Source organism: Arctopsyche grandis, chromosome 11, assembly GCF_051622035.1.
Source record: "Arctopsyche grandis isolate Sample6627 chromosome 11, ASM5162203v2, whole genome shotgun sequence".
NCBI classification, from domain to species: Eukaryota; Metazoa; Arthropoda; class Insecta; order Trichoptera; family Hydropsychidae; genus Arctopsyche; species Arctopsyche grandis.
In genome coordinates, this window is record NC_135365.1 from 13,031,286 (window position 1) to 13,058,520 (window position 27,235).

Sequence of the window (27,235 nt, forward strand, 5' to 3'; positions counted from 1 at the left end):
GACTTTTGACAACTGTTTCTCGAACTACTTTTTTTCTTGATTGTTTTACATGACATGTTATACATACATACATATGTAAGGTTTTTCAACGGGTTTTTGCGGTATCATAAATTCATGGCCCTCAAATTTGGTTTCAAATAATGCAATGACGTAAATGATTTTATACCCTTTATCCTTTTATTAAATTCAAATTATTCTGAAAATATTTTTCATCTCAGAGTAAATTCCAATAACTATTTTGAGGGAAGGTCTTGATTTCAAAAATATTTCGCATTTTAATTTAAGTATTTCATCCTCAACTAGTATTTGGTCTACATCCAAAAATTATTTTAATTTGATTGATATTTCTTCTATTTGTATTTCATCATTGAATGGGAATGACATGAATAATATTATATCCTCTATTTTTGAAAAATCTTTAAATCTATCAAACACATTTCGTAACTTATTAGCATATTGATCATATTCATGTGAGCTTCTATCGTAGATATGGCAGCCATATTTTCGAATTTGCATATTTGAGCTGGGCTCGTAAAAACTGACTTTCGACATTGTATTTTTGGTGATCAATTTAATATTCTCTATTTCTTCACCTTAATTTTTTCATTATAATCATCTGCTTCCTTTTTTTACCATTCATTTGACTAAAAAAATAACTGAACTTAAATAAATTATACAGTTAACATTAAAAAAGGAAAATATATACAAAACGTGTTTAAAGTATTGTCTAACATTCGAGAGTTTTTTTTTATAACTTTCTATTGTAGGGAGATATTTTCGTATCACATTTGAGCATTGAAGTAGATACTTCAATGAATTTGAGTCTTAAATGGTCAGTTTATTGTTCTCAAAAACATACCCAACTAACACCAAACATTCGAGCGAGAATTAACCTACGTAATTATTTTTTTTCCTGTATAACTGTAATCAATTCGGCTGCGATTTGTGTTTTTTAATTATTATTTAGTCGATCAATAGAGCGACTATCATCGGTTTGTTTGTTAAAAAATGTGGATCAACCGTAATAAATGCTTATTCCTAATCTTACGAAATTCCAAAATATGTAAAATTTGTATTCAAAGACATTTATTTATTTACATTAAATTAATTTTAGAATTGCTGGTATGTAGTCAATTCTAGAAACTCATAAATCGACCCGTTTTATTCGACCTTTTTTAATTTATTCCAATATTATTTTTTCAATATCGTATTCAAATTATTATTAATATTATTAATATATCACTGATCAAGTGATTTACTTTTACAATTTCTTGCTGGAAATTTGAAATCTGAACCGCTGTATTAGATAAACAGATGAGTGCTGGATGACCGTTATACATATGTACATATGTAGATGTAAACATGATTCGTTATACACGTACATATGTACATATGTATGTATGTATGTTGCTACTTTACAAAAGCAATAGATATTAAAAACCATGTGAACTGTATAATAGGTAAGTAAATACGAAATGAGCCTTAAATAATTTTGATTTACTTTTAACATTTAATTTGTACGAATATTTTTTACGTAAATTTGTACGAATATCGATTTTTATATTTTCGGGGCAATGAGAGAATTTGTTCGCAGAAGGGCCAAAGAGGCATTGTATTGCATTAAGACGATTGTATCGTAAAAATATCAAATATTATGTTCTTCCCCTTTTTTTTGTCGAAGGGATCGGTACCTGAAGGGATCGGTCCAAAATATCATCTAATGTTGAATGAATCACTGTTAGAAAATATTTTGTAATTATGTATAACTATTACAGTGTAGTACAAAATTGAGAATAGGGTGTGAATTTATCCAATTGATAAAACTGAAATATAACATTTAAAAGAGAAAAAAGTGTGTCCATTTGAAAAATGTTTGCAATTTTGGGACCGACCATTTATTTCATTGTTTTGGTAGGTAATCGTAAAACCTGCTTCGAGAAGAAAAAAAAATACTGAATGAAAATCGACGGATTGATTGCAAAATTATTTAAGGCTCATTTCGTATTTACTTACCTATTATACAGTTCACATGGTTTTTAATATCTATTGCTTTTGTAAAGTAGCAACATACATACATACATATGTACATATGTACGTGTATAACGAATCATGTTTACATCTACATATGTACATATGTATAACGGTCATCCAGCACTCATCTGTTTATCTAATACAGCGGTTCAGATTTCAAATTTCCAGCAAGAAATTGTAAAAGTAAATCACTTGATCAGTGATATATTAATAATATTAATAATAATTTGAATACGATATTGAAAAAATAATATTGGAATAAATTAAAAAAGGTCGAATAAAACGGGTCGATTTATGAGTTTCTAGAATTGACTACATACCAGCAATTCTAAAATTAATTTAATGTAAATAAATAAATGTCTTTGAATACAAATTTTACATATTTTGGAATTTCGTAAGATTAGGAATAAGCATTTATTACGGTTGATCCACATTTTTTAACAAACAAACCGATGATAGTCGCTCTATTGATCGACTAAATAATAATTAAAAAACACAAATCGCAGCCGAATTGATTACAGTTATACAGGAAAAAAAATAATTACGTAGGTTAATTCTCGCTCGAATGTTTGGTGTTAGTTGGGTATGTTTTTGAGAACAATAAACTGACCATTTAAGACTCAAATTCATTGAAGTATCTACTTCAATGCTCAAATGTGATACGAAAATATCTCCCTACAATAGAAAGTTATAAAAAAAAACTCTCGAATGTTAGACAATACTTTAAACACGTTTTGTATATATTTTCCTTTTTTAATGTTAACTGTATAATTTATTTAAGTTCAGTTATTTTTTTAGTCAAATGAATGGTAAAAAAAGGAAGCAGATGATTATAATGAAAAAATTAAGGTGAAGAAATAGAGAATATTAAATTGATCACCAAAAATACAATGTCGAAAGTCAGTTTTTACGAGCCCAGCTCAAATATGCAAATTCGAAAATATGGCTGCCATATCTACGATAGAAGCTCACATGAATATGATCAATATGCTAATAAGTTACGAAATGTGTTTGATAGATTTAAAGATTTTTCAAAAATAGAGGATATAATATTATTCATGTCATTCCCATTCAATGATGAAATACAAATAGAAGAAATATCAATCAAATTAAAATAATTTTTGGATGTAGACCAAATACTAGTTGAGGATGAAATACTTAAATTAAAATGCGAAATATTTTTGAAATCAAGACCTTCCCTCAAAATAGTTATTGGAATTTACTCTGAGATGAAAAATATTTTCAGAATAATTTGAATTTAATAAAAGGATAAAGGGTATAAAATCATTTACGTCATTGCATTATTTGAAACCAAATTTGAGGGCCATGAATTTATGATACCGCAAAAACCCGTTGAAAAACCTTACATATGTATGTATGTATAACATGTCATGTAAAACAATCAAGAAAAAAAGTAGTTCGAGAAACAGTTGTCAAAAGTCGTTTTGAGAACTCTTTTATCAAAATGACTTGCAGAGCATCTCTAGCCTAGCCTATGAGACGCGGTATTATTTATCTTTAGGCAATAAAACTGCCACTCATAGTAAAAAAAAAACGTTTTGAATGAGTTCGTTCATTCGGTCCAAATATTTGAAAATATATAATTTCTTGTAAGGTCTTTGTAATATTTTATACGCATAAAATATTATTAAAGAAATTATACATTAGATGAACAGATGAGCGCTGGATGACAGTTATAGATGTAAACATAATTCGTTATACATATGTATGTATGTTTCGAATTTACAAAAGCGAAAGATATTAATTAGTAAAAATATACCTTATTAAATTATTGATAAACGAAATGAGCCTTAATTACTATAAACTATCATATAGATTTTAATGTGACTATAATAACACTGAGCAACAAAAACGAAAGCATTTAAATTGCAATTACCGCTCGAGTTAGTACGTTTAGATAAAAATAAAAAATATTGAAATAGAAAACCAATCCTTATAAACGAGGTGAAATAAAAAAATTGCCAAATAAATGCAAAATAGCACGGAGAAAAAATCCGTAAAAAAAATATTTTTTTGACTTTTAAAATTCGCTAGACAATTAATTATAAGTATTTTAAAGCAATGCAATATCACAATCAATAGGAAAAACATCTGACTATTGATTCCAATACTCACTTTGAGCACAGCAATACTAGGTTTTGAGTTAAAGACCGCAAAAGCCAAAAAACTGTAAAAATCGCGCATTTTTTTAAACGCTCATATCTCGTAAACAATCACCAACCAGCAAAAATCAATATCATATTCGAATTCAGTGGGTCAAAGTTAGTAAAGATTGGTTAGTCTCCGCTCTGGTAACTAAAAAACGTGATTTTTTGTGGCTCAATGTAATTTTCAACAATAACCATAGAACGGGAGATGTTTAAAATTACTTTAAAAAGCTATTTTTTTCGAGAATTGCCTCTGCGAATCGTAAACGATGTAATAATTTAATTATGGGAAAAGCCGAAAAAAATTATTCGAGCTCCGCGAACGAATTTAAGTATGCGCTTTTTTTTCGTAAACGTATTTCATCATTGAAAAAAAATATAATCTTGAAAACTTTGAGAATCGCTATTAGAAAATATTTTGTTATTATGTATAACTAATACAGTGTTGAGAAAATTGAGAATAGAGTGTGAATTTATCCAATTGATAAAACTGAAATATAACATTTAAAAGAAAAAAAAGTGTGTCCATTTGAAAAAAAACTAAAAGCACTGCGCGAAAGATTCAATCGATCATTTTTCTTTTATATTATTTTGGAGAATATGTAGGTACATATGATTTGTCATCTTACAATTATTTTTTGTGAAAAGGTGCTACACATGTATTTATAAAAGTACGTTTAATATAAAATTCCAGCAAATGTAATATAATATAGCGAAAAAAATTAATAGTATGATTCGTGTTGTTACGAAAAATTGGTAAAACTGAAACGAAAAATAAAGCGGTATAAAGCATATGTATGTAGGTAGAATATTTGTCAGTGCATCGGAAATTCCTATAACGCTCCGTTCGCGGTCGTTCCTTGCAAAACGCAGAGTTTACGTAAGCTTGGCGACCACTTCACCAGCGGGCCGTGTCGGTGGTCGCCCACGCGCCCTGGTCGCCCGGTCGCCGTCGGCCAGTCGATGATCGCCCAGTGCGATGGGCGCCCAATTGACGCAGGGCCCAATTGACGCAGTGTCCGCCAGTCTCGTCGTCCAATTGTCGCAGTGGCGAGTAACACTGATCGCCCAATCGTCCTGGGCGCCCAATCGTCACGTACCGGCATGTTTATACACAAATACTGGCCGTGTGTAGTAGGCATATATGTACGTCGACACTTTAATCAAGTGTGACACACATGTTGGCATACGGAACGAGGGAAGACGTGGGAAGAATCCACAACTATGGTTGAATTGAGTTAGAATGAGGCGAGCCGTAGTGGGTTGGGTGTGTACTACATATAGTACACTCGGCTAATAATATTGGCAAGTCTCTGCACACCGAATAATCAAGGAGAGGAAGAACATTTTGGTTAATTTGGGACAGGCCGAATGTACGAGTGATAAAAAAATACAGAGAATACATATATGAAAATATACACCATAGATATGTACGAGTATGTACATTCATAGGGTTGGTCAAGATCAAGATTTTGCAGTAAAATAGAGCGAGCACGTTTATACAAGTAGTTTAGCTTTACTTTCATATGAGAAAGTTGAAAATCATTTTTAGGATTTTGTGGCCATTCTGAATCAATATCTGATTAACAAAGAGGAAATAAAAAAATTAGTATCTAATTCAAGATAGAATGCATTTAACTTTTTTAAAAATATTATAATATGTTGCATATGTTATCTACATGTTTGTGATAACTTTAAAAATAATTTACAATAAGTAAATTATTTATATCATAGAAAGAAAGTTCGTTTTTCAACATTGACAATGTTATGGTAAGACCTAGCGATTGCAATTTACCGTCAAATTTCATTTGCCAGGAAATGGTTAACAATTTTTCTCATTATCGGTATACTGGTATTTACCGATAAATGAAAAAAAAGATGAGAGAAAAAGAGTAAAAAAAGAGGCTGCATATGGTTACTTTTCCTAAAATCGTTAACCTAAATTGAAACATAAATAATTAATAATTAATTTTGTTTAGCCAATTATATTTATTTATTTTAAGTTTGGACCATTTTTGAAATTTTGGATCAAAATTGAAGCATTAATCTGATCTCATTAATTAAAATTTGGTTGATCTGTGTTGTTACTCTTAAGCAAATATCAGCGAAGCAACTTTTACGATTGCTTAATTTTGAACATTTAATACTGAAAGTAAACAAATTCCAGATTACCTAGTCCACAATACGCCAATTTCATCGATTTGTAATGCCATAATATGCCTTTATACATACATACTTATATACTTAATTTTTACAATTCACCGATATGAGCCGATGGCCAAATTTTTCAATTTACTGGTAACGTGGTATTGCAATCCCTAATAAGAATACATTAAAAAGTACGGCGCGGGACGCCCTCGTGTTCCCGGGTGTGAAGGTCGTATATTTATGTAATTCTTAATTCATACGATTATTTCGACAAGTTTTTTCTACATTTCTTCTTTAGTTACGATCACTGTCAAAACCTGTAAATATAAAGATAAAATATCACTCAAAGGGATGAAGTTTGCGAAGAGACGCGGTGGTACAGGTATGACCTAGAAGGTTCCCGGAAAGATGCAGTGAATAGTAGCGCAGTTTCGAGAAGTCCTAATTTTCAAAGGCGATTAAAAAGGACTTACGCAATAGAATTTCACAAAAAAAGGTTAGCACCCTCGGATAACATACATATGTACAACTACCCCTTGAGGCTTTTTTGCGGAATTCTATTGCGTTAGTTCTCCTTGAGCATCTTTGAAAGTTTTGATGTCTCGACAGTGAAACTATCTCGAGTGCATTTTTCCGATCACCGACCTAAAAGCACTTTTTATACATATGCGTACCACTGCACCTTTGGAAGAGTAGAAATCTTATGGATCTCGTACGACAAATTCTTGTTAGGATTTTCTGTATACCACTACATATGTATGTAGGTGTGACTTCGGATCAATTTTTTTTGATAAAAAAGTGGAATGTGATACTTTTGGGTATGCATTTACGTAATCAAATAAGTTGAATCAATTGAAATTCCAACGGTTACAAAAGATGTTAGAAACTTTTTTTCACTTAAGGTGTACAGTACTTTTTGATCTAACCTCGAATTCATTGCCTACTTTTTTTAATTAACGGTGGAGGCAAAAGGTTAATGGAATACGACCTGACCGCGGAAACCTTTTTCTACGTTGAGGTAAAGCTTACGAGTCGAATGCCCCTTATCTTATCTGCTTCCCCAAATGTCATCTTCAGCGATTCCTATATACAAACGTACCTACAAAAACCTGCATACCTCCATCCCGAGATGTTGAAGTTGCGTAAGATTTCCAACGGTCTTTTTTTCTGTTTTGTATTTTTAATTTTTTCATCCATTCGAAATGTAGCCGAGTTAAAGATAGAGAGTCGGACATGTCGTTTTTTTATCTCTCCGGGAAAGAATACGTGGCTACGATTACGCAAATAGGTATACCTACGTGTGTTCAAATTTACACAGGTAAACTAATGCACCTATACACGTGAAGTGTTTTCACATTGTATGCAAACTTAAACGGCAAGACTTAAGTGATGTACCCGTGTCATATGTTTCATTCCGGTTTATTATAGTTGGTTTCGCATTGACAAGTCCGAAGTCAAACTGACTTCTCTACCAGGTCGTAGACTAACAGGAAAACATACACATACTACATATGTCTTCGGACTTCACATAGTGTCAAAATATTATATATACGCTTATCTATGGTGAAGTGCTCGTAAAACAATTACAATTGTAATATGATTTACAGCAGTTGATTTGGGTTATATAAACAAATGTTTTAACCGTGAAAATTATATCTGTTGGCTTGTATAGCACACTTTCGACAAATCCCTAATGAAAAATGCACAGTATACTTTTTGTTCGCAGAATAACATCGAGATTAAGATAAGACCTCTCATAAAACCTTGTGATAATTTGAAATATGAGATACCTTCAGACTTTATCTTAGACTCATTTTAAGCAGATATGTATATCGATATGTGCTGAAACTATCAATGTCAATAATAATATTTGTGAATAGTCACATTTTTAAGGTATAGAAATCATCATTTTTAGCTATTCGTCATCCACTGCTGGACGAATGCGTCTCCAAGACGCTTCCATTCGTCTCTGTTTTGGGCAACTCTCATCGTTCTCATCCCATACATTGTTCTGATTTCATCCATCCATTTTCCTTGTGGCCTTCCTTACACCCTATTACATTATCTCAGGTACCATTTGAGCACTTCACTTCGTCCATCTATCGTCCGAACTTTTATCGAAGTGATTCGCCCAATGTCATTTTAATCTCTTTACTCTCACCATTATATCAATCAACTTTGTCATACTTATCACCCACGTATTTCGTTTTCCATCTCTCCTCCTTATTTCAAGCGTACAGCGTTCCCTAATTCTTTGAGTGCAAAGAACCTTATGCAGCATTAATTATCCTAAGTTCCTAATCCAGGTTTACTATAATATTATTTTGGCTACAAAATTTAATATTGTAAAAATATATTACGAAAAACAGACAAGGATTTCGGGAAGGAAGACGGGAATTTACTAGGGTACACCTTTTACATTCTCTCCGGTACAATTGGAGCACTTTTTTCGTCCATCTAACGTCCATTCTTCTAGCTACTTGGTCCGCCCAATGTCATTTCAATTTCTTAACTCTCACCATTATTACAACCACTTTTTCCATACTTATCAACCCACGTATTCCGTTTTCTATCTCTCGTCGTTATGTCCAGCACACAGCTTTCCATACTTATTTGTGTGCAATGGACCTTATGCAGCATTAATTATCCTACGCTCTTAATCCAGGTTTGACTTTATATTATTTTGGCTCTAAGTTTTAATCTTGTAAAAATAAATAACGAATAACAGACAAGAATTTCGGGAAGGAAGATGGGAATTTAAAAGGGTGCACCTTTTATATTCCCTCTGGTAGCATTCGGGCACATCTTTCGTCCATCTAACATCCATTCTTCTAGCTACGCAATCCGCCCATTACTCTTCTAATCTTTGGTATGGAAATATGAAGTATACAACTAATTCTACTTGTCTAGATTTAGATTTAAATATTCTTTTAACATTAACGTATCTTTAATTATCCAACATACATTTACTTTCTATGTATTATTAATGAGGTATGAATATACCTAATGTTGAACGTCTACCAAAGCTTATAATTTGCTAAACTGTTATTTAAGAACATTTGTAGTTTATTTATTCAGTAGATACATACATACATATGTACGTATTGCACTCATCTGAAGACTCCTCAAAAAATGCTCTGAATTTCATATTAAAAAAAAGAATACATAGCAAAACCAATTACATACATATGTACGTACATTTGCACGATATTTTCGCATAAATAAAATATTAAAACATTGAATCATCGATATTTATACCGGATAATAAATACTATTGGGGCACGAACGTAAACTAAACGTCAAAAGTAAAAGAAAAAAATGTTTATCCAAAGCGTTACGGTAAATCCATCACGAAAGAGTAATATTTCACAACATTGCATAAACGTTTGCCACAATATATGGAAGTACTTACCGAGCGAGTACTTTCGGCTAACTTTGAGAGTTAAGTCTGTTTACGGGACGAGTCACTTAACTGGCCGATGCGTAAACATACCCACACACGCATTTAGCCCAATTTCGGTATAAGAGTAAACACTGCGATCGATTGGTGTTGCGCAACACTAAAAACCCCCCCCTACATAATATTATGTAAATAATATATAAGCGTAGACACGTGTGAGCGACCGTCACAATATATCCGTGTATTTTTCGCGAAAATCTTCAATTCGCGTGGGCATCTCACCGGACTCTATTTACAAATTTTCCCTTTGCTGACCGACCGACCGACATATTATTCGAGGCGACCGACTCAACGCAAACACAAAACGGTAGTTTTATTGGCAAATGAAAATATTTATCGGTTCGGCATGAACGGAATTCGTTTTATTAATCGGAACTGACGGATTTTCCGACAGTGACACGCGCTCCTCGAATAGCAACCATTCGCGTGGAAAAGCGTCGAAATCTGCCTCGTTCATAATTAAATGTCTATACATATTATATCAGCGTAGGTGTGAGCTTCCGTCAAAAGTGACGGGAATTGAGCTACAATCGGGCGTTCTAGATTAGGCTATCATCTTGGGAATTTATTTAATCATTACGTGAAAGGAGACCTGGAATTGAATGTAATAATACATTTATTTTCGGGCTACAATAAGTATATTATTATACATAGGAGATTTTTTATACAGAATACGCTTATTGTATACTAAACTTATGTCTGTATATAAGAAGATTTAAAAAAGTTATCTTTAAATTATGTACATACAGTTAAAAGTTAAAAGTCGAGTTTTATATCTGAGTTATGCCATCCTTTGGATGCATGTCACATTAAGATGTGACATGTAATATTATGTGACATTAAAGAATTTCTACTGATTCTGATAAGGATAAATATAAAAAGACTTGATGATTGTATAAAAAATTTATGTAGTTTTTTCCCTTATCGTTTATAAATAATATACGTTTGTACTTTCGTATGTTATATGTTGTATAACATTGTACGTTATATGAAGATACTTTGCTAGAAAAAAATTCTTTACCTTTTCTATTAAAAAAAATAATTTAAAGTTCTAGAATATTTTGGTAAACCAATTTCCCGGTTAAGCATTCGTTTATACCAGTACAGCTCAAGTCCTAAATTGCACGTATACAGCAGTACGAAAAATATTTTTTAGTACATTTTATATAGACAAATTCATATTTTCCGTTATGTGTTTGTAGCGTACTAACGAAAGAGCTGACATGAGCATATGAATATTTTCGGAAACGTCATATTGTGGTAATATTTACTTGACGATACCACGCAAGCATTCATACATTCTGTTATGTGTATGTGCCGTATGCGAAACTGACACTTTCATATCATACAGAAGTACATGTTACCGAAATGTATCAAGCAGAATTCGGTTCTGGAAATATTAACGGATGACGTATCGCCATAGTGGCGAGTGCACCCGTACTATCGAAAGTGTTGCTATTTGCATATTAATGTTTTCGGAAACGTCATATTGACGATACGACACAAACAATATTGCACCATATCGTCACGCCCTGTAATGTACATATATGTAAGGCGATTTTGCCTAGCACTCATCGAAAACAAGTGTAAACGTGCCGAAAGCGGGCGGTGCTGTATAGTACATATGAATAGAAATAGCCTTTTCCGTGCAGTGTCGAGCGGTGATGGATAATATAAACGCACCTGAATTGGTAAATATATAGTAAAAAAACTATGTATTTGAGGCCCAAAGACGTTTATGTTTATGTCATAAAAGACAAGTTTGATACCAAGATACTATTTTACAAGACAGTTTTGATACTACATATGTATGTTCTTTTAATACCAAGCTTAGCCAGTTTTGACAGTCATAATTGTTAATTACGGACTCCTAATGACTAGCAGAACAAAATTGCATTAAAACTTGTGAAATTCCAAAAAGCGCCTTCGGTCATCTTTAATAATAAGGGCCTCTTAAAATATTTTAGGCAACACTTTTTGTATTTCAATTGTATTTCATTGGAGCCTCGGTGATGTGCGCGCGCAGAATACGCGAGGAAAAGCCTGTTCCTCTTGTTCCTGTTGTACCCTGCTCGCGCAAATTAAGTGAGTATGTACCGTTTACCATGCACCCTTTTTTTTATCTTTCGACTTAAGATCTTTCGATTTTCGATCTTTGCCTTCCGATATTTGTGTTTTCTGTAATTTAACCATTCTGGCTCGTCACGTAGACCCGGTTTTATTATATACAAAAAATAGCAATTACACCACTGCGGAGTCGTATAATCAAGTTGTATATTATTTTTCATCAATGGCGGCCTCGTTAGCTTTGCAAAATCGGTCTATGGCGCCAATCCACCCGGACAACCATATTTATCATTATCAAAGGAAAAAGTGGTAGTTTACTCGGTCGTCAGGGGCGATTCCAATTTTCTTCTATTTTTCCCGACAGTCGGCTAATTAGAGGTGAATGATGCGATGTGCCCAATGCTCACAAATATAACCGGCAGTAGTCGTTTGAAGATTAAACGGCAGACCGACGGGAGCCTTTCGCATGGACCATTAAAGTCCGGCCAAACAAATTTATTATTTATTACATACATATAAAATAATGAATAGATAAGAGTCTCATATGTATATTTTCGGTAGTGGGATTTTTGTGACGCAGATGCATGCGTTTGGAAGATGATGTTTCGAAAGTAAGGGATGGGTAATTTTGTGTATCGCTGAAGCGCGACTAAATTCAATATCAAAATATATACGTTCCCAGTGAAAGGGTTGTAATTTCCTTCAACCCTTCTGTGAAATTACGCGACAAAGGATAAAAAGGAAATTGTCGTTTTTTACCCATGAAGATTATATTAGGATGTACAAAATGGGCGTCGTTCGGCCCTCCCTTGTACGTTTTTCAAATTTTATAAATACTAATAAATACCTACAAAAAATTTAAATAACGAAAATCTTCGACCTTACGAGTGCTTTAAAAAGATTCTAAGATATAAATATTTTGTACATAAATACATACACAATTCTGTAATCGTTATAATACCTAATCCCTAGTGAATTTAATTTATACACAAGGAGTACAACGTAAAACTAAAATATTCTTCGAAATTGTATTTTTGAACAGACGATAAACATTAATTTTGAAGGTTGAATTTCCACAACAGATTTCAAGAACAAGCTCTTCATCAAACAATATAATTTGAATAAGATATGCCTATTAAGTGTTTATTCTTCGAAGTCAACATTCTAAGTGGTTGTTTTGACTTTGAATTCGCTGTAAACACGCTATCCCAGGGGTTCTTAACCAGCGATCTACGGACCCTTTGAAAATGGTCCGTATTGGAAATCGTGTAAATATCGCAAATTAGGCATTAACCATTACACAAATATTTTTATAACCAACCGCAAGCATTTAATGCTTGCAAAAATCAGCAATTGACCTCGATTGAAAAGAATTTATTCCGAGTATATTTTCTGTAATACTGCTGGTCAGACTTGGATATTTGTGACGCCAAGTCGATCGTTTCCTATCAGAGTTTGCCAATTTTTCTGATTTCATTATTGAAACGGTTCCTCCATTTAATTGACTAAAAACCATCCTACCTACTATGTCACCACTATTTGAGTATGATAAATGTGCAATAAAATGTATGTACAAGTTTAAAATTCATAGATGTCTCGATAACTTGAAATTTATGAGTTACAATTAAAAGATTTATTGGAAAGTTAATTTTGAAAGAAAAATTATGTTAAATTGGATTTAAAAGTAAATTAATTTATATATTTTTATTGAATAGAGTTTTAAAATATGTACATATTGCCCGTCGCTCGAGTTTTTTCAGTGTCTTGTAATTGAGCAACTTATTTATTTATTTATTTTGTTTGTAAAATTAACAGTTTATTAAATTACATAAATTGATAAAAGAACATAATTATTTTAAGAATTGTGTAATTATGTAATAAAAATTCTGCATTGTTTGTGAATAGCCAGGAAGGCGCATTGGGGTTTACATATTAGGCCTTCCAGGCATACATACATTTATATATGTATGTATGTAAAATAAAAAATAAAAATAAAAATATGACGGGTAAAAGTTTTTAAATAACAAAACAAATGTTAAGAATCTCTGCCGGTTAAGTGAATACTTAGCACGGGTCTTAAAAACCAAAGCCATTAATCAATACCGGAATACGATACGCAAAACAAGCGCGCAAAATATAAAATCTACACCCACATTAGGGTATAAATAGAAGTGGTGATAATGGGCCGGTAACATTGGATAATATGCGTCCAATTTGCGGGTGTCGAGCGAACACGCCAATTCGGCCACGGCGGTCGTCTATTTCAGTGCACCGGAAGTGACGTCTCCGCGACCACCTGACACACATATCCGGCACCGGTGACACTCTCGCCGTATCCGGAAAATTGCGACCGAGATTGACACAGGTCTATGCTGTTCCGTCGATCTACTTTTCGCGACCGTCAACCGATCGGGGACCTACCTCTAACTCGACTTCCTGTCGTCGAAAACATAATACCAATCGGTAATAACCGCGCATTACCCACTTACTATTTTCGACATCAACTAGTATTTTACGATTTGAGTCGTGTTTTCACTTTCATTAACAAAAAAAAACGAAGAAAATTTCTGCATCTGAATTTCATGCTTGTATGTATGTATATATTTGAGACAGTCGGCTTCCAAAGTATTTTGGATCATTTTTGTAAAAAGGCGCAAGAAATACAAAAAAGTGAAAATTTAAGATTACGTTTAGCGATTGTAATACCGATAGTACCGATACGGGTACTACCAAAATCAGATATGTATAAAATCGACCTTCAGTGCTACCGGTATTAAAAAAGAAATACCGGTTGTATTTTTTTCAAATTCGTACATTATATTTGTTGAAAGCAATATCTCCACGGCTAAAAACTTCGAAAACCACCTATTCGTATATTTTTATAACGGAGAATCATCATCATCATCATCTACAGCCATTCACCATCCATTGCTGGATGAGACCGAGTATGGCTTGCACGTAAATACTACTGGAGCTACATATATTACATTGAAATCCAACGCAGACAATAACACATTTAATCCCCCACAATGAGCATTTTCAAAAGCTATTATTTATTTTATTGCATTGGCATAACGAGGAAATACAGGAAACGGAATACGTGGGTGAGAAGTATGACAAGGGTAGGGGATTCAGTGGATAGAGTGAAGAGATTGAAATGGCAATGGGCGGGCCACGTGGCTAGAATAATAGACATAAGGTGGACAAAAGAAGTGCTAGAATAGTACCCGAGATAATGCAAAAGGGTAAAAGGAAGATCACAAGGAAAATAGGTAGACAAAATTAGGAAAATGTGTGGGGTGAGAGGAATGAGAGTTGCCCAAAACAGAGACAAATAGAACCGTGTTGGAGAAGTCTTTATCCAGCAGAGGATACCGAATGGCTGTACATGATGATGATGTCATAAAAAATAAAAGATTTTATTCAAGGTTATATAGTATATAAAAAGTCTTCAATTATTATCGTAGCATTTTGAGAAGGATAGGATTATTCAAATCAAATAATTATTCCAGAAGTAAAACTAGTCTTGAATCAAAAATTTAATATTTTATCGACATAATTCATTATATAAAAGTGATAATTATACCATTCATCTTATTGTGTAATGAAGCTTATGAATTTTTGTTTTCAAAATGTAACCTATATACAGTCAAATACAGCAAGAGTATCCTTCTACCGATGCGACTATCACGTTTAGCGTACTTTATAATCTTTTTAACAAAGCTGTATTTATTCATTATTTAAAAAAAAAACACATATTTAGAAATGTTAGAATGGCTGTCTAGCCTAATCCCTCTCGATTCGAATTCCACAGACTGTGGAGTGTTTAAGGGGCTTAGTTCGCAATAGCAGACTGCTTGAAGAGACCTCCAGCTTCTCTCACGCTCATAAACAAGGATGACATCTTATTAACCATTATTAACATTTATCAAAAAAATAATAATATATATCAACATGGAAACACCCAAATTGCACTTCCAGAAGATGGATCAAGGTATGTTAGAAAATTGTACGTTATATTCCAGTTATAATTAGTGGGTAATGATGTAATTTAAAAAAGCGTACCTAAATACATACATTAGATTAAATGGTAGGCATAAAAAATGATTGCTCAGAGCGATATCGAAGTACATGTCCCAAATTAATCTACGTCTAAATGCAAAACATTATACATATATCAGTACTTAGGTTCATTTGTGCTTATATTATTACTCTTGGGTAATTATGAGATAAATCATAGTCTAACACGTCTTTCGCTTAAAACCTTGTCCTAATTTAGTATATGATTGAAAATCGAATCGGGAAACTCCCCTGAACTTTTAAATGATGAACGATAATATTGTCTACTGTAGAAAATAACTAAAAGTTTGTATTCAGAACGTTAGATTTTATAAAAATATTTTGTAAATTCGAGATATTTTCTCTCTGTAAATAGAAATAGAATATTGTAAATAAATAAATGTCCGGTAGTTAAGAAGAAGAAATAAAGAGACATATGAAATTAGGATGGAGTATATTTGAACGAATGAATGTCGTTTTTAAATCAAAAATGCTGAAGAAAAAGATCTTCGATCAATGCGTTTTGTCAGTGATGACGTATGGATGTGAAACTTCGATATTGAAAGCCAAGATGCTGCAAAAAGTCTAATGCACCCAAATAAGTATGGAACGCTGCATGCTTAGCATAACTAGGAAAGATAAGAAGTGGAATGCGTTGGTGAAAAGTATGACAAGGGTAGTGGATATAGTGGATAGAGTGAAGAGATTGAAATGTTAATGGGTGGGATACATAGCTAGAAAACTGTACGTAAGGTGGGAAAAATAAGTGCTACAACGGTACCTGAGAGAATGCAAAAGGGTAAAAGGAAAACTGTAGGGAAGATGGGTAGACGAAATTGGGAAAATGTGTGGTGTGAGATGGATGAGAGTTGTGCAAACCAAAGACGTGTTGAAGAGGTCTTCATCTGTAGAATGGCTATAGATGATGATAGTGACATTTGAATAAGTTAAAAAGATGAGACATACGCTTAGAGTAACCAATGCTCATAGCTTTGATCTTGAAATATGCCAATTAGTAATCTCCGTTACCTCAGCAGACTGACGGGCGCTTGCTCAAGATATGTAGGATGAGTCGGAGAACGCCAAGGACATACCAGATGAAAGATATAATAATATTAAGTCATTTCTTTCAGCGACAACCCTATTTTTGCGGTGGCGTATTACATCTTTCATAACGTCAGTTATAACAGACTTCGTAACGGTATTTTTGGGCTGCCGATTCAGACTCGACCAGGCCGACTGGCCTATTTCCCGGAGTATATATAGGCCTACGCACCTAGGTGACGGAAAAACAAACATCATCATCATCATCAGGCAGGCCCCTTCTTTTTATTCTTCTTCTTCCTCTTACAAAATAGAAGCGGTGTGCCGCGCGCGACGACAGCATCTGTCAACCGGGTAAAATTATGCACGTTTAATACGAACACCTAATACCGGCAATAAATCAGATTAACCGACTCGTATACGCATACTTTCGAATAGTAAACCGAACCAATCAAGACGTCGGGTTGCATACTTCGGAGGATTTAAATCAGTGTTCAACTTTCTTCCAATCGAATCAAATATCTAATAGCCCAAGCATTTGACGTGTGAGTGTGAAATGTGACGCTTGAATGGAACGTTGCGTGTGTGCTGCAAATGACGCAAATCAAAGACGTCACGGGAAGACGAAGATGATCAGAATCTGGTGTGAAGTGGAATTCGGATGATGTACATACTTTGCATCATAAAACGATTAAGTGTCTGTGCGCAAATTTGTCCGATGCGATTGTAAACTTTCGGCCGCGCAAAAAGTACGAGCAAAAACCCCAATCTAGAAGACGAAATTTTCGCAAAATTGAAACAGCATTTAAGAGAAAGAGAGTTTTTAATTCATGAACAAATTACGTATTCCGCTTTACGCTGAAAACTTTTGCAAATTTCATTACACAAAATAAAATAAGCAAGCTGACGGAATGTTGCCGAGATAAAATTATAACAGGAAATTGCATCACCGATACAAGAGGGAAATAATAATAAATTTTCAATTTAATAATATAAAACGGCATTGATTATTTTATATATTAAAATAAACTGACAAAAACGTTCTAACGCCACCTTCATATCTTCAGACGAATCAAATTTAAGAACTAAAATCGCACGACATTTCCACCGAAAGATGGTACTATTGACTCATATTCACGTACATTATAACGAAAATCTATTTTAAAAACATTACAAAGGCGATCACTATGAGCATTTTATTAAACACCGAGTGGAAAATTCATCTATTGCGTATTATATTATACATAAAAAGTGTATTATGATCAATGAAAGGCATATATTTCAAACATACACATCGATTACCTCATATTTATATACAAACACAAAAGTTATCGTACATTGCACGTATTTATGTATGCCTTACGAAAGATTAACTCTTAAGGAAATGACGCAATATTATATATGGGTTTTACCGTGTGACGAAATGGAGTCATTGATCATGCTGAAAATCGAAATGATTACGAATTTCAAAATACCGGAGAGTTCTGAAAATTTAATATGATATAAAATTACCGTGAAATACGACCACGGTTATTCGGTTCATTGTGGAAAGCGCGTGAAAATTCTCTGTGAAGAGACTCGCTTGCGGTATTTCTGAAGATATTAAATTACTTTGCAATACTGAATTTTATTGCCGGAAAAATAATTAATTTATGAGCTCGACGTGCGGGAAAGGCAGATTTCTTTTTCTATTCGAAAAATATTCAAATTTCAGTATTAAATTGCCTATTGGCGTAATTCAATTATAATCTTTCAGGTATGAAAAATACTTCCTTTTGGATTCGAGAGTACAAAAGAAGAAATCGCTTAAAACGGAACAATAAAAAGAACTCTCAAACAAAAGTTTTATATAAAAAGTCCTGTTAAATATTTTAAGCATGCACAAAATAATAATCTCCTTGTGTATTCATATACATAATTGTGAAATTGGTCTTAATCTACGATGAATTATACAAAATATACACTAGGTATATATACATTACGTATGTATGTACATAGATAAGGAAGAAAAACAAAATAAGAAACCTTACATGAAGTCTAACGAACAGGTAATTCTAGTAATCGAGTTACTTGTCTTCTTTTCATGCTCGCCCAAAACACATGCATTTGACTTTTAATCCATTTATGCTGTGTGAAATTTATTCCATATAATAGACATTAGTCATTTGGACGATAGAAATGTGTAAAAAATAATATAAAATAAAACTGGATTTAAATGTCAACATTTGTCAAATTCAAACGTAACGGAAAGTATTCGAAAATTATCATATTTTAAGATATAGAAACGAGATATAATGTTAGGTACATGTCTATCTCAATATATACATATGTATAATAGTAATGCGACATTTTTTACATGGAGTGACAGAATATGAGAAGCATTTAATATATTAAGGTCTTATAGACACCTCACACGATCAATATTATTGAAAATAACTTAATATATTTACCGTGTAAGATACCTGATAAAGGTCCAAAATTAATTGACTAGATTGCTATATGCATGATAATTAATTCTAGTAAAATACATATTTTTCTCGTGCTGATGAATTTAAATCACTTAAAACGACATCCAAACGACCAGAGTCCAAAATATATACAGCTAAAAATAATATGTACAAAATGGTAATGTTTATGATAAAAATTAACATTTTAAGTGCCAAAAAAATATATAAAACGCATCTAAATCGATATTTGACGACGATAAGTGGTTATGAACAAAATTGTTGTTTGAAGTCGAATGAAATTGAGTTATATTTTTATTTTACAAAACTGGTATTATATTTATGCAAACACACTTGTTTTAAAATGATCAAATAAATAATAATTTCAAAGAAACTAACCTACGCAAAGAGTAAATATACACAGTTGTAATTATCAGTACTTATACCGTATCAATTTTAATAATGTTACAATTTTTTTGGCACCCAATTGACTTATTTTTAACGGGGTTTTTATATGTATGTATGCATGTCATGTATTCGAAAATGATTAGATTTTTTTTTATAATTTAAATTATTTATTTATTATATAAAAAAATCACAGTAAATTCAGAGTATATAAAAACATTTATGACTATGTAATGATAATATCAGTGCAAAAATCAGCTCTCTACAAACGATAAATAAATTAAAATATTATATAAAATAAATAAATATATTAAATGAAAAAAACAATTATCATACAAGTTTGAGAGGCGCCGATGCAAAATGGCTCACATGGATCAATAATATAACGTTTTGATAAAATGGGTGTGACCTGTATCATTTTACAACACAACGTATGTATAATGGGGGGGGGTGTATTAGATATTGTATTATTATAAGCATAACACTAAAAAAACAGATCAGGCAATGTGCATTCGCTTATGATAAATAAAAATGATAACAAAAACAAAAATAATAAAATCAAATTAAAAAAAAAACACTGGCACTCTGTTGATCAATTGTTAGTTTTGTTATTCAGCCGTGTTAGTAGTGTTGACGTTATACATGGTTAATCGTTTCAAAAGCTTGGGGTTTAAGATTTGAGTCTTTGGAGTTTTCCGGTCATGGATCGTACGACCAAAACCTTTTGACTACAGCAAGCAACACTACGATAATGGGGCAGAGCACAACAAGCGACTGGTAGGTCCTATTAGGGTTGGCCCCGCACTCACCAGACTGGTCGCCATTGCTGGTGAATTCAACGAACTCCTGGAGATGCGTGGGGAGCTTCTTCACATCTTTCTCCCCCTCGCCGTCTAACACTTTGACCTTATGCTCGATCACGACCGGACTGTCTCTGGACTCGGGATCCTTGAACCCCATCTTGTCCCACCTCTCCTTGGCCTTGCTGATGAACTCCTCCTCTATCTCGCTGCACGTGCGTTTCGACGTTTCCGAACACTGTGCAGACTTTTCGTGCACGACAGGTATTATCGTTTCGGTGGCTGGTGCATTCGATATTTTTATAACCCTGTTCTGCTTTCTCTCCTCTCTCTCGGCTACTTTGTCCATGTACTCGCAGTACATTTGCTCTCTGAACTTCTCGCCTTCGCTGGGTGCCGATATTAAATTCGTTATTTTTCCAGCTTTCAGATTCTGAGATTCTTTGCTCGATTCGAAATGGGTTTGTTTTCCGTTAACGGTGACGGATTGCTCCGATTCTTTGACCGTATTACTGTTGTTGCTCGATACGAACGATGATTCGGTTACGATTTTAGATTCGAAGTGGGCCAAACGTTTTTCTTCTTCTAATTGTCTAATTTGTTCTTGTATTTCCTTTTCTTTTTGTAAAATGTATTCGATTTGACGGTCGTGGATTTCTTTCGGAAGGGAGCCCCTGCGTTTAGTAGAAGTTTCACTAAACGATGTGAAATTCTTAAGAACATCCGATTTAAATACAGGATCGTCCAATAAAAATTCTCTTTTATTCATTAAACTTTGCATTTTAGTTTTTGCATCACGGTTATCGGGCGCATTTTTAACATCATTTTCCATGGTTATTTTTACGATCTTTTCATGTGATTTTTGAGTGTCGATTCCATTTTTAACAATTTCCGTATTATCATTCTCCACTATTACGTTTTCTTTTATAGGTTTTAAAGTGAAATCGTTACTATCATAGTTTCCAGGTTTTGTCGTTGCTTTGAAAGTTTTATTACTGGTCGTGTGCTCTGCAATTTCCAATGTCTCTTTTACGTTTCCGTTATTTTTCGACCACGACCGGAAACGATGGTCGTTCGCAAGATCTTTGTTCATATCTTCGAAAGTGCGTAAGGTCTCAATGAAGTCGAAACTGCTCTCTATGGAGTTTTGCATTGCTTCAAAATTGGGCTGTTGGACGTTTGGGTTGACCGAAGGATCTCGGATGATTGCCAGAAGTCTATTACCGGTGTCTGGCGCCGGTCGCTCCACTTGCACCGCTATTTTATCATCGTTATTATTAGAAGCCGATGGCTCTTTTTCTGAATTCGCAAGCATCTCGTCGTAACCCCTTCTTTCCGCGTATTTGCGATGCATATCGATCAATTCGCCGGCCTCGTCGCTCGAATAGTTTTTCACCGTTTCAATCTGTTTTTTCTGCAGAGGCGACAAATAAGCGACCAGCGCTGGATCTTTCTGCGACTGGAGTCCCACCCAAGTCGGTTCCTCGTGCAACACCTTAAACGAAGACTGTCGAGGTGCGACAGGTGGCGGTATTTTCTCCAACTGCAATGCAGGTGGAAGTTTCGGTTTCATGGGTGTTTTTACGGCGAACTCTTGTGGGGAGCGAGGTGGTACCTCAGGTACCTCAGGTTTCATTTGCATAACATCAGGCATCTCTCTGGAAAGAGCTTCGCTAGCGAAATTACTCAAACTTTGTGACACGGCAGCAAGCTCTTTTAGTATGACGTTTCCGTATGGCAACGATGCAACTTTTCCAACGCACAACTCTTTTAACGGACTCGGCGCTTTTGCACTATCCTCCGACTTTTCACCTTCACCTGTAACATTTTCACACAAATTAGTTGTTACAGCCGCACGCTCTTTCGAAGCGACAGGACTGTTTGCATCTGCGACGACACTCATCAAATCATCATGCACCAAAGCGTCAATGTCAGTGAGGGATGAACTGAGTGGATTGTATTTGGCTGTGCTGTGAGACGTGCTATGAGATGATGAACAAACACTGCTAGATGAGTCTTGTCGGGAGTAATTATCTTTGGATGCGGATTCTTCACCGGATGTACAAGACGATAAGCTATCTACGTTATTTTCATCGAAATACAGAATGGTTCGGTTCGAACGCGATATTTCGTTTTCGTGTGGCGATGATTTCGATTCCTTCAGGACTTCCGTGACAATGGGGAGTTCGTCTACAAACTCATTAGCCAGCATTATGACTTCATTGCATGCGACGGGTGTGGGCGCGCTCACTAACAAATTTTCCAAACTTTCGATCAACTCTTCGTTCGCCGCAAAAGTGTTCCCGGGTGTGACAGGCGCGGTTTGTAAATTTATCGCTTTGATGTTTTCAGGCGTTGAATCTTTGATTTCGCCGTTTTCAATTTTGTTCGAATAATTGAAATCCACATTCGAAATCACCGGAATGGAATCGACGTTCACTCCATACTGCGAGTTTAATTCGATAACGGGCGTCTTGATATTCACACGCTCGTCTACCTCGATCAGTTCCGACTCATTAATATCCTCGTTGTTTTCACTGGTGCTGCTCGAAGAATCATCGAGATATACGATTTCAGCACCGCGCTGTCTCTCCGTGCTCTCGATAGTCCAAGATCCGCACCCTTCTTCGAACTCGGACTCGATAATCTTGGCTCCGACCAACTTGCATTCCTGCTGTCGCCTGAGATCTTTCTTACACGTCAGATAATCTTTATGCTTCGGAAAGTACTCGAGCGGTTCCTTCGCCTTTTTTTCAACGACAAACACGTCATCGTCCACGTCATCCACGTACTTGGAAGATCGATCGCTAAGCATAGACTCCCTCCTTGTAGTATCGCCAGAGTCATTGCTCCCCTCCTCGTCGATAATATCCAAAAATCTAGGCCTCAAAAACTGCGCAATACAATGCTCTTCAAGAGCCGCCTTCTTCTGCGCCTTTTTCAACTTCAAATCGTTAACAGGCAACGGCGGAAGATCTTTAAAATCATCAACAATCAACTCAGGAAGTGGGGGAGGAACCGGAGGAGGCGGTTCAGCAGGACTATCGACGAGATTAAGCGTCTTGAGGAACAACCTCAAATCCGTCTCTTTTTTAGTAGCATCTTCAGCTTCTTCAGAATGTTTAAAATTATCAGCAACCTCCCACTCTACGTCAGACTCGGCTTCAGTTATGATTGCACTATTTTCAATGTAAGACTTGTCATCATCGGACGACTTGGCTTCCAATTCGACGATATTCAACACGGCATCGTCTTCATTGTCGAGGCTTTTGCTTTTAGGCGCATGTTGAATCTTCTTCTTCTCTTTCGGCTTCAGAGTCTGTTGAGGGGATTCTACGGTGTAATTCTCCGCTAGCTTGATGCTTATTTCGCTTATTGTTTCAAAGCTGGGTATGTTTACGATTTGTTCGACGTACACTGCGGCATTAGCTTTGCCGGGAACTTCTCGGTTGTTTTCACTTGGAACTGTTTCAGTTGGTAGTTGTTGGCTGTTTTCGCGGTGTACTTCCTCGTCTTCTTCTTCTTCTTCGTCTTCGGGTTCGTTCGGTTTGCGAGTTCGGGCACTGTCGGTTGTTATCGGCTTGTTGTTTTTGTGCTTGCGCCTGTTGCCCCTGTGCTTGCGCGAACGTTTCGATTTGGCCGCGTCGGACATGGCCGCGTGTTTCGCGCACGGACTTTTTTCAGCACATCATGGTAAGCGCGCAGTGGAGCCAACGGCGCGCCGATCAGCTGTGAGCCGGACACGTGTTCCCAGCGCAGTGACAGCGGCTGTGAAGTGTGCGGGGTTCGGCTGTGAGTGTCGATGTGCGTCCTCGGCCGTCAACCGCGCGGCACTACGTTTATTTTGGCGGCGCGGCGCTCCTCTCTTCACTTCACCCGCGTATTGCACAAGTACTACTGCCCGTGAATGATTCAGGCTCGGATTCAATGCTCGTGCCGACCGGTGTTTGGGTTGTGTTTCAATTTAAACTGCAAAAAACGAACGAACACTTTCAGACGGGCGACCTCCACGTTCGGTTCGAATCGTTTGACGTTTGAGCGCGCGCGCGACTTCTGTAGGTCAGGAGCGGCCCGGCTGAAGGGAGGGGGATTGTAAAACCAAACGAGACGAATTAACGGCCATTATCGCCCGATCGATTTTATTGCGGCAATTGCACTGATCTTTTATCACGTCACTCCGTTGCACTATATACTGTACGATGAGTCGGTTGTATTTTGTATACGACCTTATCTGTCGTCGGCTTTGTATAGTGTAAAGTTGTCGTGATAATATAATCTTTTAGAGGTAGATTTCTGCCAGGTTTTTTGACATGCAACTGTGGAATAGTTCGTATGTGAAAAAATATAATTTCGTCTATTCGTCCCTAAAATTGAAGCTCAAATATATAATATTCCGTTTGTTACAGACATTACTAACAAACTAACCAGTAGATTCTATGACAGAATCACTAATAACCATACTAACACAATTGTGAAGAGTCTCGGTGATTACAACAAAATGTCTATACCCTTCAGGTATAACACACAGGTTACCTAAACACAATCTGCTTTAGGTCATCGACTTTAGTGAGTCTTTAATTAATATTATGTATTAGATGTATTATGAGCATTTATAAGGATTGTAAATAGGTTTTTGAGCTCTTTTTCCCATTATGCTGTAGATTAACATTAAATAATATAATACTATGATTACTAACCAAATTAAATTATAAAATAGAAAATGATCAGTAGATCAGTAGCTATTAAAATATATATAAGATGTATTGTGAACATAATTTCGTTAATTGGTTAATTTTACGAGGATGATACATATGTACATATGAGCCGATATATTTCAAATTGGCGTAAGTCAACTTTTCTTCATTTCAAAAACAATAAATATAATGTTTTGCGGCTTACAATATTTAAAAATACTGGTGGTCTGCAATAAGTTTATTCTGCTTCTCTGAGATTCTGGACATATCGTGATAACAATTTGTCAATTAAGTCAAACTGAAATTATGTTTTAAGAACTGAAAAATTTGGTTCCGCCACTTTCAAATAAAACGGCTCATATGTTACTTCTTCAAAAAAATTTTTTTCGATACCTTTGCGTGAGAAAATATGAATTTTCCGCGTATTTACATATTTCCAACAGCTTTTTTTCAAATTATCTTAGGTTTTGACTATTTCCAAATACTTATTTGCTACTGGCAACCGTTCGATTTTATCGGAGTTTAAATTTTGGATTACTGAGTGTAGTAGAGCTTTGCGTCATCGTTAACTTTTCCAGCCTATTGTTGCCAGAACGTCTGATTTTAGCAACTTGTCTCTTATAAAGGCTTTCCGGTTCCTTGGCGTGGTCAGGTGAGCAATTAGAGCTGTTTTATTGTCGTGTTAATGAACTGTTCAGTTTCGCGAGATTTAACACAAGTCTATTTGAATGAGATGAATGATTGATTATTTATTTATTTTCCGTCTTTGGTCCTTTTAATGACGATGATACATAAGGACATCGCATTCAATCAGTCGACATATGAATTCTCTATTCTAATTTATAGACCAATTTTCTTACTACAATTTATTTGAAAATTTGAATGTAGTTTTGCCCAATAAAATTAACCCACACTAGTACATTGTGATCGTACCTTTTTGAGATTAATTCCAACCGAGTTCAAAGTTGCTATTTTTATTTTGGAATATTCGTTACAAATCTTCAAATAGAGTAAAAAGAAAGATCGTCGCCAAAATAGAAGCTCGAATATTAAATCAATTAAGAAACGATCTCGCTCAATTAAAATAGAATTATAATACTTCCCGTCGTTGGTTCAATTTACGACGATGATACTACTACCTATGGACATTGCATTCAATTAATTGACATATCAATTCTCCATTCCAATTTTAGATCAATCAAATTAAGCTTAGGTACAAAATGTTCTTACCGCAGTGTGTTTGAACACTCAGATGTATGTAGTTTTGCCTACTGGAATTAACCTACAAACTATTGGATTTAACATCACCAACTTCGTAAATCCTTTTTGAATAATATTTTCTTATATGTATGCATTATACAATATATCGTATAAAAATATATACACATAGTTACATATGTCAAAAGTGAATTCGGGTCGTAAGTTACATCGATTAAAACTACGTTAATTTATAAAAAGTAGTCATTTAAATCAAAAATAGGTATTAGATTCAATTGATTGGGATGACCAGTAATTTAATATTTATTTTAGATTATCAACCACTTATCCGCTATTCTTGTACTAATTAATCACAAATTGAATGCAATCATCAAATAAATTACGATCAATACGAGAAATACTCATTATAAATATTATCACTTAGTTATATGACGTCAATCAGCAAATTTCACACTGAATTGTAAATATAAAGGTGTAAATAGTTACGAAGTGAATCGACGAATCAACAGTTCGAATATGAATAGAATTAAATTTGCACCGCATCCAATTAACCTTTACCACTCGTTCGGCATTAAGCATTACGAACGTGTTCAATATATCGTCGTTGTCAAACCAATATTTTCTATATGCAAAAAGTATAACTTTGAGATATTGAAAAAAAAAACGTTCTCCTGTAAAATTTCATATGAAGCAGATT

General features: G+C 34.6%; 1 protein-coding gene across 3 annotated transcripts in view; it reads right to left on the reverse strand.

Moving 5' to 3' along the window:
* The window catches only part of LOC143918987 (uncharacterized), an 87,503-nt gene extending 60,874 nt beyond the window's left edge, over positions 1-26,629 (reverse strand). For all 3 annotated transcript variants that reach the window (XM_077441135.1, XM_077441134.1, XM_077441133.1), the window contains exon 1: positions 20,636-26,629. In XM_077441135.1, coding sequence (XP_077297261.1) covers positions 20,636-24,278 — 3,643 coding nt within the window. In that variant the 5' untranslated portion in view covers positions 24,279-26,629. The remainder of the gene's footprint in view (positions 1-20,635) is intronic.
* Between the last annotated feature and the right edge of the window lie 606 nt (positions 26,630-27,235).